Raw genomic sequence first — 17,941 nt, forward strand, 5'->3', positions numbered from 1 at the left:
ATCCATGGCCATGTGGCCCATGCTTGCGGTTTAGTGTTATGGCAGATCTCTTCTATAGTGTCAGCTGATCTGGTTCTTCCTGACATTGCTGCTCCCTGGCAGAATATTGTTCACTCCACAAGAGCTGTCCTGTCTGTGTGACATTTCTATGTTAGAATCTTGGTAGACTTTCATTTGTGTCTATTTTTTCTTTGCTGACCTGATGGTCTGATGTAAATATTTACTACTTAATTCAATTATCTTCACGAAAAAAAAGGGGTGTGTACTTTGCACACATGCAAGGATTTTCACTTTGATGGCCACCAAATTGGATTTTCAAGCAGCCCAAATCATCAAAACATAGTGCTATGCAAAGGGAATGCCAAATAGGGCATGCATGCAATAGGTCTTCACAAGGGGGGTTTTCCGCTTACTCAAGCACCTTTTTACAATGATAATGCATGAGTAATGGAGGTACAAACAGAAAAGAATGTCGATGTCAAAGACAATAGATGACAAGCCAATACTCATGGTCCATCTCCCCCTTTGGTATTGACATAGTAAGCAGAGGACACGCTACTTAGCTCCTCTTCCACCATAAACAGGGCATCATGCTGAGAAACTGGGCAAAGAATCTAAGAAGCATCTCAGCTGGAAACATATGAGAAGAAATGCCCTAAAAGACAGCACTAATGGGTGCCCAAAACTCAGACTCAGGAGACAAAACAGACAGGCTCTAACTCCATGCCAATTCAAGAAGCAGGGCTCAACCAGGAGAGAACATGTAACCATCATAGGAGGGCTAAAATCTGTGTCTTCAACCTAGTCAGAACCCTTTACATTCCAATGATACATCTCCTATAATGGATCATTCAAAGTCATTTCACACACCATTGTGTGGACCTGGCAATTGTAGCAGGTGCTACTGGTATTATGGTTGCAAAAATGGTAGCTCCATCAGTATGCATCCACTAAAGTCTCAATCAGCCATTTACAATCCATATTACACAATTCTACATTTCTAGCTTACATCACACAACTATGTACTTCACAATTCATGTTACACAGCTGTGTATTTTCCAGTGTATCCTTCTTCTCTTCTAATCCATCAAGATTTCCAATTCTTCAAACTCTTGAACTCTATATGGCACAAGCTTTATGTCTTTAAAAAGTCAACTGCTTTTTTCATGATTCTTTTAGGATTGAGTTTCAATAATGTTCATTACTCTGCTCAATTGGTTGATCTGTAAATTATTTTTCTGTGTTCTAAGTCACACTCACATCACCCACGTGTCATACAGGTTGAAATCTCAGCTGCATTTTTGCCACATTAAATCTGTTAGCCCTTTACAATGGGTTCCCAGACCAGTGGATTTAACCAATTCATAAACAGTAAAATCAGTATAAAAGGGCCTTCAGCCAAAAAGTGATAATTACAAATAACATAATTTTTGCATTCATTTACTTTCTCAATAGGATTTAAAAGCTCAGTCCCCATTATTTCTGATGCACTTCACTACAATATAGATAGATGGCCTCCCTTAATTACACTCTGGTATGTGCATATTTCACTGATGGTTGGTTGTTTTGCAGAATATCTGGCTTTGATAACAATTTGACGGGAGCATACAACAGCTATTGTACCTTAAAATAAGATACAGTGTCAGATATCATTGCGAGATTTTCTTCTAGAGTTGTCTCTAAAACTTTGATCACTTGTGCATCCCAGGCCTGTCAACAAATGAAATTACGAAGGGTATGATGCAAGTTTTGAGCTTTGAATTTGTTTAAAGCTTACCAAAAAAAAGAACATATAGCAGAGGGAATAAACAGCTGTGAATACATGAAAATCCATGGAGAACACATCCTATCTCTGCAAATAAACTTTCTTTCAGCTTGCATTGAAGAATTTATTCAATCTGTGAAAAATTTTAGATGCACAGACATGCTCCAGGTTTGACCATCAAAAAGAAGTACAAGTATTTGGTCAAGCCTTTCATACTGTTTCATACTTCAGAACAAGTTTCACAGTTCATTAAGCAAACTATGAACTCTTTCCCTCTTGAAGATGGATCATGTAATGTTTTTTTCTTCCAACAGAAGTCACCCTACAGTCTCTTGCATCTCCAACAGTCTTTGTCCAAATCCTAGAAGTGAGTTAGTGTTATGGGATACATCATGCATCTCAATGGTATGACTGCATATTGTATATCCAAACGTACCAAACAATAATACTAGCAATCAACGTCCAATGGTGGCAATGTGCTACTATCCACTCTGTCCACAAGAAGTCAGATGTAGGATTCATGTGCAGATACTATCTGGAACACAAAAATACCAATTCCCTTGAACATATCATAACCTCATGCTAGACTTCTGTCAAAGGCCCATGCTATTGCCATGTCTCAATTGTAATATCCCGTCTTTTATTAATTGTGGTATCCCCATCTTTATCAATTTTCCAGCCCATGGACAAACGATCTGAGTCTTGAATAAATCATTTTCTTTCCAGCCGCTTGAATAACTAAATTCTGGTCATTTAATATTTGGTCTGGATTGAGTTTTTAAGCCTGTGCATCCTCTATCCCTTGTTTAAAAGGGTTGCAACCTTGGTAGTAAGGTATTAAGGGAAATTTTTATTTTCACGTTTATATGATCATCTGAATCCCGCAGGCTGCCACCCCATCATCACCATCATCATCTCCTTGCCAACTTGGTCACTAAGCTTTTCCAACAGAATCCAATATCTCCTGCACTCCAATTTCCCTGTCTTCATAAAAGTGTTACATTCTCTGGAATTTGACTAATGACTTCATTGGTTGGATTTCAATATCTGAGATTTCATCTATGATATTTTGATTTCAATGAACTTATGAAACAAGACAGAAAGTTACAAGAGAATCCCTTTAGCAAGAAAATGGCATTCTGAATCAAAAGAGATTCTATATTACCATACACTCCTACTAGGGTACAACAAACTATATATGTATCATAATCCCCACTCCAGAAAAGGTATGCCCATGAGTACAAATGATAACATTCTACATGGTTCTGCAATTGAGGGCCTTCAAAGGCATGAATTATTTTAACCTTCTGCATATTCCAAGCAATGAGGCACTCTATAAGCTATTGTGGTGCTAAATTCTTAGGTTTGAGTATAGGCAAAGCCAGAAATCCCTTTCAAAGACAGTGCATAGCTGCACCATTGTGCATCATGGCAGCTTGGTCCTAGTCTTACCTGCTAACAAGCCAAAAAAAACTTCGCTGTTGCTTGCACGCCCATCGCATAAGTATTCCTGCTATGCACCTTGATTATATCAGACAGGAAGGATTGAATACTGCTGTGTCTATCAAGCTGATTCCACTTCCTATCTGCATCATGCCTTCTAGGTACAACAGTTTCCCAAGTCAATGGAGCATGCAAAGAGCACAGAATGCTATCCATTGGCCTAACCAAGGTGACTCAACTCCATCCACTTGAAGGGCATGAAAGCCAAAATAATGTAATGCCAGCCAAATAAGTTTTCTATATGAGCAGCAGCTCTTTGGAATGAAAAATACGAATGATTTATGATGGAAAAGGTCCAATGAAGTCACTTGTGACTCAGTGGCACCTAAGAAATAGCTCTACATGGGCATCCATTAAAATGAGTAATGATTTCCCAAAACAGAAAGCCCTCCCTCCAAGTACAATGAAAAACCGATGCTGAAGGTACAGCAAATCTGAGGCAACCAGGGTTAACATAACAGAAAAGAAACCACTTACTGGCAATTAGTTAAGTAACCTGTTGAATGAGAAAGGCCCAAATTGAAAGAGATGAATGAAGAATCAGCTAAAGAAAGATACTTATACGCAGTCAATGAGAAGCATAACTGAGCAAAGTAGCCACTCTGTGTGAATTAATTTGATGGTCATACAAACTTCTACAACAGCCCATGTCTTTCCTGAAATAGAGAATCACACAACACTGCCTCTGCAAAAAAAGTTTCAACTTTCCACTCAAAATAATTTAAAATACCTACCTCTTTGGCTAACCCCAAAAGCTCACAGTCAGGACTAGTCAAACAGCACAAGAAATCTTACAACAGATCCAATACAACCAATCATTCCAATTAGTGGACTGCATACCCTTCACGGCTAAAAGAACCTACATATCCAATGAAAATTGTGAAACTAGATCCGATATAAAGAAAATACACCAATATCAAACAAACACAAATCTTGAATAAGAGCCCACAAGTTTGAGCAGATATATGAAATTTGAAGTTTAAAGCTTTCAGAATGAATCTGTTTTTCAATATATGGAAATAGATATTCATATAAGCCATTCTAAGCCATTATCTGTTCTAATAAGGCAAAACACTAAATAATGACTGTGATGCAGCAACTGACTCATACCTTAGCAACTACTGTAATGACATCAGCATCACTGGCCAGCAAGGATTGTATGTTAGCATCCTGGCCAGAAGAACAAATGTTTAAGTAACGCTATAGTGTTTCACCTTGTCAAAAATAACTGGTGATGGTAGATATCATAGAAATCGCGAACATATTTGAGATGCTTAAGTGGAGACCATTTTGTGATATTAGACAAACAAGAACCATTATTTTGCTTCCAGATTACCTCATCACAGATAGTGCCTTTTCTTCTGGTGGACCCAAAAGCTGCAAGTTTGGTATGACCTTTGCTCTTTATGACATCCCGCTTGCAAACACTAAAGAACTCTGCATCTTTCAGGTTTGATCCTGGCCAACCCCCCTCAATATACTCCACCCCTAAAAGGAGAATCCAAACACACATCTTAAAAATTAAATTTTTCAAACACTGAAATAATATGTGTCTGCACTAGTGAACTCTATCTCCACATTACCTCCTGAAACCCACCCACATCTGATAATTTGTTTAATAACATGCTTTTGCATCATATTAAAATTTCAGTTTCTTGGGAAACCCCCTCCCCACTTCCCATGCACCTCTTATTTTGCTTTCTTCCCTTTTTCTAGGGGGTTATAAAACACCATGGTTCTATTAGTGTCTATTAGCTTTCAATGAAAGACATATACTTAAATTTAAACAAAATACAGTGGAAAAACAAATATAATGAACTCTGATCAATCTCCTCCACTCAATTAGAATCAAAATGTTTGTCACAGTGACACATTATAGTAAACTGACTCGTCAAACTTTCTGGAATAGACCACATGCTGTGATCAATACTAATATAGTACACCTGTCACAACTCTATAGAAACAGAATTTGTATCCTTTTTCATTAATTTGTCTATATAATGATTTATTAAATTTGTTTCATTTGCACTAATTAGATATAAAGAAAAGTGCATTGGAGCTGGCCACTGATGAGTGCTCACAGGTTATGGTGGACCTACGCGGTGGCTTAGAGAAAAGATAGTTCACACTTCCACCTATATGGCCCGATTGGGCGCCTGTGACCAGAACTCACGCATATCAGGGTTAGACTCGCACACAGAAAGGATTGATGCCTTGAAGTGTGGGCTAGATCCGCCAGAACAGACAGTTACAATCAACAAGATGGCATGATCATGAAATGCTTGTACAATGTCCATGTGTGGGCTGAAAGCTTGAAATGCACATTTCTTTGCATAGGAAGGTCACATGAAGATTCTGATACCGTTTTTGCGATGTATACGGAAAAAGCTTTCATATAACACCCATATTGGGGAGGTCCCTAAATTTTAGGAGCCTCGAATTAGCCTAAAAATGCTAGTCCTAAAAAATAAGGATGTCATTCTAAAAATAGTAAATTCTGTACCCTGACTGTGCTTACTAAATTTGGTTGTTTCTATTCTTGACAGTATTCAGCCCAAAAAGGAAGGCCATTGAGAAGAGACAAGTGTCAAGACACTTGTCACCCAAGTTTCCAAGTGTCCCACCACTTGTCACATCTCATGACATGTGGCTGGACACTTGTCTTGTGCTACTCCACTTTCCCCTTTTGTACTAGCTCTTCCCTCTCCTATAAATAAGAGCTCGTTTTTCTTCATTCAGCATCATTTTTCTTTGCTGTAAACTCATGTATAGCACCCACACATAGCCAGAAACTGGCCCCATCCATCCCTATCATCTTCCCCCACTTCGCCATTATCAAATTCCTCCATATTCCCTCTTCTATCACTGCTGTTTTACAGGACAGCAAGCCTGTGAATTCATTACAGAACCTCCTTCTCGAGCTCTTTCCTCCATTTTAGCAACAAGAAGCAAGCCCTATCCATGTACTGTTGATCAACGATGGAGAAAGGCTGATTTTCCCTCTTTCTTCTCTCATAGTGTAAAGAAATCAGTTCTTATCATTGCATAATAGATAATGCATGTGTGTTTGTACATCTTTGCATGATCTTGTGAGAGTGAGAATTACTTCTCCTCACTCTCAGGTTGATTGTAACTGAGCTCTTCCATAAGGGACTTGGGTTGAGCAGAAATACATTCCTTCCGGGGGGGGTTGTTTTCCCATCTTCAGCCCTCAATCTTGTCTCCATTACTTTTATATTTTCATGGCTGTAATTTTGTGAGTAATTTTCATTTTCAGCTTTAAGTGTTCATTCTCTTTTATATTAAATCTCGAAAACAAGCGAATATCATAATTGTTAAGCATACTACGTTGTTCGGGGCGTTTACAGTAGTATCAGAGCTTTGGCTCGGTCCTCACCCCAACACTAGTAGTGCTTACAATTATAAGTTTGTTTCTTTTCAGCCCTTGCATTGAGTGCTTGAGCATATTTTTCTTAGAGTCTCAATGGATCAGTCGAGTACTATCCTTCAAGCCATTCAAAGTCTTAGAGAGGAGAATCAGCGAATTTGTGAGCAACTTCTCAAACTAGAAAATCTTGAGAATCCCAAAGAATTCAAGGAAAGAAGCCCATCTGCTACAAGGAGACAAAGCCATAACAATGAAAGGAGCCGATCAAGAAGTCCAACTACTTCTAAGAGGCAGTCCCATTCTACTTCAAGACAAAGAAAGAGATCACATCGAAGCCCATCCTCTTCTTCAAAGTCATCTGGCGCCTACTCTGATGGACCCTCTTCTAGTGACGAAGAGTCACACCCTTCTCGTGGAAGACCTCACCATCGTCAAAGGCATCGACATTCTTCACCCTCGTCTCCATCTTCATGCCCATCAAGCACTTCATCATCTTCAACCTCAAGATCCGGGCATGGACGAAGGTATAAGAAGAAGAAGAAGACTAAGTCACTATCTCAACTTGAAAAGAAGATTAAGTTCAATATGTATGATGGTTCCCGAAATCCTAATCTTCTTCTGAATTTTATTCGTCAATTTCAAATTTTGTATGGTCATGACAAGTATAAAGAAAAAGAAAAGATTAAGTTTGCAGCCTTACATTTGACCGACTTAGCCCATACTTGGTGGACGGGGTTGGAATATGATCATGCCGCCCCAAAATCATCGCTGTCCTTTGTTCGCATGATACAAAGCCAATTTCTTCCTGTTCATTTTAAAAGAGAAGTAAAAATGGAATGGGATCGGCTTTGGCAAAGGAAAAATGAGTCACTTGGTGACTATACCAAGAGATTTTGGGAGCTACTTTTGAAGGTCCAACATTTCAAGAAGATCAGCAGTTCGGAAAAGCTTAGGAAGTTTCAAGGAGGTTTGCATTTTAAACTTCCTACTGCTCTTAATCATTATCATTGTTCTAGTCTCAGGAAAATCATGAACCATGCTAAGACATGGAAAATGGAGCACAATGGCAACAAATCATTCCAAAAGAATGATAAGAAGAGAGTAGCTGATGATGAGGAGTATTCAGCCCCAAATGAAGGACAAAAACAGCGGCAAAAGCAACCATCAAATCAAAAGAAGATGAAGCCCTATGCACCTCCTAATGCTCCTCAATTTCGCTCCAATCTATACCCACAAGCAAAGCAACTTTCCGAAGAAGAAAAGCAACGCGTCATGAAAGAAGGGAAGTACTTTAAATGTGGACAAACAGGCCACATAGCGAAGCAATGTCCAAACAAAGGACAAAGCAAGGTTTCTGACAACAAGCCTAAGTCGCCAGTGAAAATCAATGCTATCAGTGATGTAGTTGCAAACACAACTCACACTCCAGAGATGCGCAAATTAGTAAAAGCTTGGGGACAATTGCAAGGTAAGCAAGCACTATTCTTGATAGATCTTGGGGCGAATGAAAATGTCATTTCCTTGCAATTAGCTAAAGAGCTTGGATTAAAAAATGAAGAGATGGATACTCCGGCAGAAGTTCACCAAGCTTTAAATGCCAATGAAGGTGACACAGTGAAGACTGTGACACCCTACATTGGCAAGCTCAAGTTTCAAATTCAAGGCTACAGTGACGAAGATACCTTCTGTATCGGAGACCTTAATGGTTGCGATGTGATTCTTGGCATGTCCTCGAATCATAGAGTAGATTCAACCATCTTCTCTCAAAAACAGAAGGTAGAACTCACCAACAAAGGCAAGAAGTACGAGATCCAAGCTCGAGTTTCTAGAGACACCATACCTATGGTAAGCCATATGCAAGTCTCTAGAGCAATTAAGGATTGTGTTCAATGTTGTTTGCTTTATATCACTGATGTAAAAGATAATATGAATGCTGAAAACCAAGAGCGACTTCAGCTCTTGGAAAAGTATAAAGATTGTTTTTCGGAAGATCTTCCTTATTAGCTTCCCCCAAAAAGGCCAGAAGACCATCATATTGATATTATTCCGGGCAGTTCTCCTCCTAATATAGCACCATACCGTGTGAGCCGTCCTCAACAAGAAGAAATCAGAAAGCAAGTCGAAGACCTACTCAGCCGTGGGCTCATCATTTTGTTCACCTGTTGTTCTTGTTCAAAAGAAAGATGACACATTCAGGATGTGCATTGATTATCGAGCCCTCAACAAAATCACTGTGAAGAATCAGTTTCCTATTTCCAGAATTGACATTTTGGATCGTCTAGGAGGCTCAAAGGTTTTCAACCACATTGATTTAAAGAGTGGTTATCATCAAATTAGGGTAATACCACAAGATGTACACAAAACTGCTTTCCATACTTCATACGGTCTTTATGAATTATTGCTGGTTCCTTTCAGATTAACCAATGCACCAGCCACCTTTAATCGAATGATGGAGCACATCTTTAGAGAGCATCGACAATATGTCGATACTTTCTTTGATGATATTCTTGTCTTTAGCAAGAATGAAGAGGAGCATCATCAGCACTTGGAGATTGTTCTGCAATTACTTCAACAAAATCAACTCTTGGTAAATGGTAAAAAGAGTGAATTTTTCATGCATAAAATAAATTACCTTGGGCATGTCATCTCTTCTGAAGGGATTCAGATGGATTCTGAAAAGATCAAGATAATCCAAGAATGGCCTCATCTTCATGATGTACATGAGGTACAATCGTTTCTTGGCTTATGCTCTTATTACCGCCGCTTCATCAAGCATTTTGCACAGATGGCTTCTCCACTTCATGACCTTACAAAGAAGAAGACCTCTTTCCAATGGAAAGAAAAAGAGAAGGCAGCCTTTACAAGGCTGAAAACAGCTTTTACTTCTGGACCTATTCTTATCATTCCAGATTTGGTAAAACCATTTAAGATGGAAGCAGATGCTTGTGGTGATTGTGTTGGTGCAGTGCTAAATTAAACAAGGCCATGCCGTAGCCTTTGAAAGCCGTCGTCTAAATGATGTGGAGATAAGGTATGACATTTATGAAAATGAGCTCTTAGCACTGATTCATGCTTTGAAGATATGGAAACATTATCTTTTAGGCAATGAATTCCTTATTAAAACTGATCATCAGAGCTTGAAGTATTTCAAGACTCAAAAGCATTTGCAGAAGAAACATGCAAGATGGAAAAATTTCTTGTCTATAATTCATTTTCAAATTATGTACACTCCAGGGAAACAAAATATAGTTGCTGATGCACTTTCTAGAAAGCCTCGCATTGCAACTATTGCAATGGCTCATCATGAAGATTTTCAAACGATGAAGAATACTTATGATGAAGATACTAATTTTGCAGCAATTTGGTCAAATTTATAGCAAGGAGATTCTCATCCAAATTATTCCATCAAAGACGGTTACCTTCTCATGAACAATCGCCTTTGTGTCACTCTTCCTGTTTGACAAAAGGTGCTTAAAGAAAGTCACGAACCCCCTTATGCACGGCATAGAGGGAGGCCAGTCACTCTAAGTGCAATTGAGCGCTACTTTTATTGGCCAACATTACGAAGACATACATATAACTTCATTGAGGCTTACCTAGTATGCCAAAAATCCAAGTATGATAGGCAGAAGACTCCAAGATTGTTGCAACCTCTTCCAGTGCCCAAAGATCCATGGGAATCTATCACAATGGATTTCATCTCAGGTATTCCAAGAACACCTCAAGGTCATGATATGATTTGGGTCATAATTGATCGATTCAGCAAGCAATCACATTTTATTCCGTGTCATAAAACATTGAAATCCGCACAAACTGCAAGACTTTTCATTCAACATATCTTCAGATTACATGGTATGCCTTCTGAGATCATTTCAGATAGAGACTCCAAATTCACAAGTAACTTTTGGCGTGCTTTATTTGAGAATTTGGAAACCACTTTAAAGTTCTCCTCGGCTTTTCATTCTCAAACTGACGGCCAAACAGAGGTGATGAATCTCACTCTTTTGGATATGTTGAAAGCTTATGTTAGTGAACATAAGTCACAATGGGAGAAACATCTTCCATTATTGAAGTTTGCTTACAACAATACAATCCACTCATCCATAGGGAAAGCTTCAAATGAAATAGTACAGAGTAAAGTAATTTCTCCTCCAATTATTCGCACTAAAGATAAGATTTTTGTTACTAATGAGTTTGCTTCCGATTTAAAAACAGCAATCAATCAAGTTCGAGCCACTATCAAAGTTGCCCAAGAGCGACAAAAAAAGCAAGCAGATAAACGAAGAAGACCTTTGGCTTTTGAAAAAGTTCAATATGTCTTGCTAAAGTTTGATAAAAGCAGGCTCAAACAAGGTTCCGATCAAAATTTATCTTTTCCAAAGCTCTCCAGTAGATACTTTGGACCCTTCAAAGTGATTGAGAAAATAAATGCAGTTTCTTATCGACTTGAGCTTCCTGCTCATTGGAAAATACACAATGCTTTTCATGTAAGTTTGCTAAAACCTAACATAGGACCAGAACCAAAGGAACCCATTACCACGAAAAATCTTACTAAAATTCAAGAATCTACCCACAACAGATGCACAATGTGGGTAGATGAAAAATTCATGAAGGATTACCCAGACATTCTTCAACTATATCAAGAAGCTGAATAAAAGCTAGAGGGCTATCACAACTCTATAGAAACAGAATTTGTATCCTTTTTCATTAATTTGTCTATATAATGATTTATTAAATTTGTTTCCTTTGCACTAATTAGATATAAAGAAAAGTGCATTGGAGCTGGCCATTGATGAGTGGTCATAGGTTATGGTGGACCCACGCAGTGGGTTAGAGAAAAGATAGTTCACACTTCCACCTATATGGCCCAATTGGGCACCTGTGACCAGAACTCACGCATATCAGGGTTAGACTCGCACATAGAAAGGATTGATGCCTTGAAGTGTGGGCTAGATCCGCCAGAACAGACAGTTATAATCAACAAGATGACATGATCACGAAATGCTTGTACAATGTGCATCTGTGGGCTAAAAGCTTGAAATGCACATTTCTTTGCATAGGAAAGTCACATGAAGATTCTGATACCGTTTTTGCGATGTACACGGAAAAAGCTTTCATATGACACCCATATTGGGGGGGTCCCTAAATTTTAAGAGGTCCCTAAATTTTAGGAGCCTCGAATTAGCCTAAAAATGCTAGTCCTAAAAAATAGGGATGTTATTCTAAAAATAGTAAATTCTGTACCCTGACTGTGCTTACTAAATTCTGGTTCTTTCTATTCTTGATAGTATTCAGCCCAAAAAGGAAGGCCATAGAGAAGAGACAAGTGTCAAAACATTAGTCACCCAAGTTTCCAAGTGTCCCACCACTTGTCACATCTCATGACATGTGGCTGGACACTTGTCTTGTGCTACTCCACTTTCCCCTTTTGTACTAGCTCTTCCCTCTCCTATAAATAAGAGCTCGTTTTTCTTCATTCAGCATCATTTTTATTTGCTGTAAACTCATGTACAGCACCCACAGATAGCTAGAAACTGACCCCATCCATCCCTATCATCTTCCCCCACTTCTCCATTATCAAATTCCTCCATATTTCCACTTCTATCACTGCTATTTTATAGGACAACAAGCCTGTAAATTCATTACAGCACCTCCTTCTCGAGCTCTTTCTTCCATTTTAGCAACAAGAAGCAAGCCCTATCCATGTACTGTTGATCAACGATGAAGAAAGGCTGATTTCCCCTCTTTCTTCTCTCATACTGTAAAGAAATCAGTTCTTATCATTGCATAATAAATAATGCATGTGTGTTTGTACATATTTGCATGATCTTGTGAGAGTGAGAATTACTTCTCCTCACTCTCAGGTTGATTGTAACTGAGCTCTTCCCTAAGGGACTTGGGTTGAGCAGAAATACATTCCTTCCGGGGGGGGGGGGGTTGTTTTCCCATCTTCAGCCCTCAATCTTGTCTCCATTACTTTTATATTTTCATGGCTGTAATTTTGTGAGTAATTTTCATTTTCAGCTTTAAGTGTTCATTCTCTTTTATATTAAATCTCGAAAACAAGCGAATATCATAATTGTTAAGCATACTACGTTGTTCGGGGCGTTTACAACACCCAATAGTGCATGTGGGCTTACAAACAAGGCTAGGATGAAGGTCTGCGAGGTACCTCACCAAAGTTTTGATCCATGACTAGATCAAGTATGATTGTTCATACTTCCCAAACCAATAAATAGAAATGTAGAAGGCTCCGACCATTTTTTACGCAAGTTCAAATCAACATCACATAAAACTCATTAAGATGAAAGAGCCATAGCAACAAAGGTCCATGGGCCTCCTCAGTATCACCAATGTGTGCAATTCATTGTATCTCAAGACTTCACAAGCAAGAAATCTTTAGATATGACCTTGCAAATGGTGTCATTACTCATATCCTCTCTCTAAAATGTCACTAGAGTCTCAAGCAACTCCAAAACAAAGAGGAACACTCTTGAGTCAAACCACCTAACCCGAAAAGAAAGTAGTCGTTTTCTTTGTGAAAGTTTCTAATACTGACAAGGCTTTCATCTTGTAAATCATCTCCCAAACTTTTCAGAGATTATTCCATCTATTATCATGTCGTTCCTCACTTTGTGAAACCTTCCAAAACCAATGAGGCTTTTATCTTCTAGATTATCTCTTGTAACTTTTTGAAAAGTTTGATTCCATCACATATCATTTTCTATGCATATTCCACAGTTTGAATGCTCAGCAGTAAATTTAACAGCAAGCCACTTTGTGCATCCACTCAAACCCTCCTATACAAACCTTTCAACCTAACATACCCATGACCCATCCCTCCTAAAACAACTCTATACAAACCTTTCGTCTTAACATATCCATGACCCATCATCAGAATTTATTACTAGTTGCATATTTTAAAAACCCGAATTGAGCATTTCCATTAATATATCACATTACAAAATATTCAAGTGCTATTATATTCCAATGCCAAAACAAAGAATGTGCAAAGGGAAGTCGTTACAAACACCATGCACAAAGGCCCAGTCTTAGGAATTTCCCTCTAAGCTAGCTAGGTGTATCAGTATGAAAGAACAAAATAGTTGTACAAACATTTGCCAGTGTGTTCTATTTCTGTTTATCTTTCCACTTTCCTGATGTTCAAACCAGCACAAACATTGGTTTACTGCAAAAGAAGACCATGGCTCATCTCCGTTGCATTAGTTGAGATTATCACAACTTTGAAAATGCTTGTTTTACTAAATCCATTACAACATGGCAGTTGGCAAACAAAGAATATTAGCACCACAATGCATGCTGAAATTCGTAAACATTCATCTTTTTACTTATAGGCAATGATTGTGATGGAAAAGTTTGTGCCCACGAATACTACAATTTCACATGACCCATCTCACCTCGAACTCAAATCAGCAAACTAAGTTTGTAAGGATGAGCAAATAGAGAGCAAACTTGACTATCTTAAACAAGACCCATCTCACCTCAAACTCAAATCAGCAAACTAAGTTTGTAAGGATGCGCAAATAGAGAGCGAACTTGATTATCTTAAACAAAGGAACAAGAAGAAATGCCCATTCCTTCTTCTTCTGACTTTGAATCTTGTATTTAGAAAGAGAAGAAGAGCTTTACTAAGAGAACTGGCCATAAGAAGGGGTGAAGATGAAGACTAGAAGCATTAGGGCTGCTTCAACATTAGAGACTCCCATTTCTTCCCCACTATACTTGGACATGGCCTAAGACTTTGTGTATTTATAACTGAGTAGGAACGATCATCTTACAGCCATACAACAGCTACAAAATGCCCAAGAATATATTTTTCTCTCACATGCATTTTGACAAACGTATGACCATGCATTCGCATTTAGGACATGTGATGTATGTGCTATTTTGAACTCAGACATAAACTCTTTTTCCCAATTAGTAGAGACAGCAATAGAATTTCATGCAAAAAAGACTTTCATAAACGACAGTTACTAATTTGGCAATGCTCTTTCACACACAATGCCATGCCTGCATCCCTGCAGTGTGCTGTGTCAAACTTGCCAAAATAGTGATTTTCTGGCAGATAGGTCAGACATAAACTCTTTTTCCCAATTAGTAGAGACAGCAATAGAATTTCATGCAAAAAAGGCTTTCATAAACGACAGTTACTAATTTGGCAATGCTCTTTCACACACAATGCCATGCATGCATCCCTGCAGTGTGCTGTGTCAAACTTGCCAAAATAGTGATTTTCTGGCAGATAGGCCTATCCCCTCCCCATGGTTTTTCGACACCTTGATCATAATCATGAAACTTTTTTCTTCACTGGAGCATAGGGCAGTGATCAACTTGGAAGTGCTTGTACTTGAACTTCCACATTCACACTTCCAATGTATACTTTGAAAGGGACAGCAAATACTTGAGTCATAGATTCATGCTTCAATTTTTTTATTATTGTGTATCTCTGAATAACTCAACATCATAACATCCCCCCTCTATCTCAAAGAGACAATCTATCTCCCAAACTCACAAATAGGCCTTTTACATTTTCCATTTCTTAGAATCCAATAGATTTTGAATGATACCAAGAGAAATGTTTACAAGTCTCTACATGTGCCCCATTACTACTCTGCTTGGAAATTTTATCTTCAACTAGTCTAGCATCCTATTTCTGAAAATTTTAGAGTGACTGTAAGGGCCATAGTTTCTCTAGAAACCTTGATAACAATGTTGTTTGAAGGCTACTCTAGCATAGATGTCAATGCAACTACTTCCCAAGTCACTATGATCTCTCCATCCACCCTTGAAAAATGGCAAATACAAAGTATGAGTTGCCAAGCAATAGAATGAGAACTTCAGCTTACTTGTGCCCAGCATAACTCTCAGCTTCCTGACTTCAAAATCTATATTTTCGAAAACCAGTCATAGCATCTCAATAAACAATCCAAGCACATCAACAGAATGAAACGTGCTTGACTTCAAACTTTCAATGAGCTGTAGCATGTGTTTCAACTTCAAACCATGAATCTCTTCAATTGTTGAGTGCCATGGCATTGCCTCATCTGTTTGCAGCACAAAAATCACTCTTGAATAATATGATAGCAACAAGAATAATTTGAGTGCAAAACGATAACATTGTATTATATTAACGATGAAAGGATGGGACTACTTGCATGTACATTGAATTATATTAATGCAAGGATGGGACTACTTGCATGTACACCTATCACTGTTTGTCAGTAGCATGTGTGTGATCATTTGGATGGTGTTCCACCATAGTCACATGCAATGGAAACAACAACAAGAACCCCCAAAATTATTATAACAGCAATGGCTCAAGATTAAGAAACAGAAACATCTGATAAACAGTTTGGAAGCATCAAACACCTACGCCTCTTGGCTAAAAATGCGAAAAAGAAAACTTTGAGAAGCAAAATACTGTAAATTGATAAAGGTAGTGAGAAAATTAGTCACCAAGCACTTGGAGTTGTTAAGTACAAAAGGTATGATACCATACAATACAATAGAATACAGTACTAAATGGTACCGTAAGATTTTATAAGGTATAGTATGATGTTACTACCCAAAAAAAAAAAAAAAAAATCAACTTGATTTATTTGGACTAAAGATGATAGAACAAATAAAATAAAGTCTAAATAACAATGTTATTCTGAGAATATAAGATGAATACATGAGGGTAACACACCAAAACCTCTATGGTATATCCGCATGCACAACATGTGCTACAACTTTCAAGTACATAGATGGAAGTATGAATGATCATACAAATAAGAGAAGTGTAGGCTTGAGAGAGAGAGAGATGAGAGGTTTCAGAGAAAGAGGATGAGAGACACAGAGAGAGAGAGAGAGAGAGAGAGAGAGAGAGATGTTGAACGTCACGAAGATTGTGTGTCTACACCTACCTTTCCCTACCTGACCTGCACGCCCTGCATTCCTGTGGGCCTAGGGCCTTTGCACCACCCACCTACTCTTTAACTGGCCTGTTGCCTGTGCCTGCAGCATGCAGGGTAGGCTGTGCAACACACACACACACACACACACACACACACACACACACACACACACAGAGGGCACAGCGTCCTGATCACCTCAACCCGCCACTTTTGCACAGCCTGTTCAAGGCTTACAGGCCTGTGCGACTCTACCCTGCCCCTGCATGTGCAGGGCTGAGGCTAAGAGTGACCCTGAACGCTGACCTGCTCAACTTTGCCAACCTGTGCAACACAGCAGACAGCTGCTGTGATTCTGCACACCTGCTGTGGCCTTGCAAACCTGCCGCGTAATCAGCACCCCATTGGAGGCAGGGGCTGCTGAAGCGCGACTTGTGCTGCTGCCGACCTTCAGACCTCCCATGATGCTGCTGTGAGCCTGAACTGATGATTCTGCTGAGGGGGTGCAACTTGACTGCATCAGATGACCAGCTGAGAGAGAGACAGTCAATTGACTGTTGAGTGAGACAAATAGCAAAGATCTCTCTGTTGTCCACCAAATTTGGTTGACATTTGCTCCAAATGGTTGAGAAATGCTGAGATCTCCTGAGAATGGGTTGGAGAAGGTGAGAGAAAGCCAAAATGAGAGAGAAATCTGATTTTCATCACAAGAAAACCCTAAATTCTGCCTGCTGCCTGCTCCAGACTGCATTTAATGCAGTCACCTACTATTGGTAGGCACCTCAAAGATGTTGTCACCTGATCAGCAATGCTGTTGCCAGCCCTTGGAAGGTGACTCCTTGATGTCCCCTGCCTACTGAGGCCTCCACATGGCTATCTTCTGTAGGAAATTGTTGTTCGTTGATCCAAAAATGGACCAGTAACTCTCTCTCTCTCTCTCTCTCTCTCTCTCTCTCTCTCTCTCTCTCTTGTGAAGTTAATTGAATTAAGTAGTAAATATTCTCTCTGTATCTCTTACTTTCTGTTACATCAGACCATCACGTCATCCTCTCTCTCTCTCTCTTTTTTTTTTCGTAAAAGGTAATTGTATTAATTACGAAAAAAAGTACAATATTACATGATTACATGAGTACAAGAGACACGAGGGCCCTAGGCCAACGTGTGGGAAATCCCCGGACTAGTATACTAAAAAGGTTACACCAATCATGGCAAGGACCCAGAGGCAATTGCCAAATGCCAGGAACGCAAATCCTCCCAAGGGAGTAAGTCAGAGTGCCTGATGAGATCTAGCTCCCAATGCAAGAGCCCTTTAAGCCTTGCAATATGTCGCGGTACATTAGAGGCCGAATCAAAGAGAAAAGCATTTCGGGT

The 17,941-nt window shown here is 39.0% G+C and overlaps 1 protein-coding gene across 5 annotated transcripts in view; it reads right to left on the reverse strand.

The window, feature by feature from the left end:
• The window catches only part of LOC148009586 (uncharacterized), a 226,133-nt gene that overhangs the window by 93,512 nt on the left and 114,680 nt on the right, over positions 1-17,941 (reverse strand). For 4 of the 5 annotated variants that reach the window (XM_087673318.1, XM_087673320.1, XM_087673317.1 and 1 more), the window contains exons 5-7: positions 4,605-4,756; positions 4,379-4,438; positions 1,624-1,710 (exon numbers count right to left, since the gene is read on the reverse strand). In XM_087673318.1, coding sequence (XP_087529444.1) covers positions 1,624-1,710; positions 4,379-4,438; positions 4,605-4,756 — 299 coding nt within the window. The remainder of the gene's footprint in view (positions 1-1,623; positions 1,711-4,378; positions 4,439-4,604; positions 4,757-17,941) is intronic. The other variant, XM_087673319.1, reaches the window with a different exon arrangement.

The sequence above is a fragment of the Lygodium microphyllum genome, chromosome 30 (genome assembly GCF_053477565.2).
Source record: "Lygodium microphyllum isolate KBCC chromosome 30, Lygodium_microphyllum_v1.1.10, whole genome shotgun sequence".
Classification (NCBI taxonomy): domain Eukaryota; kingdom Viridiplantae; phylum Streptophyta; class Polypodiopsida; order Schizaeales; family Lygodiaceae; genus Lygodium; species Lygodium microphyllum.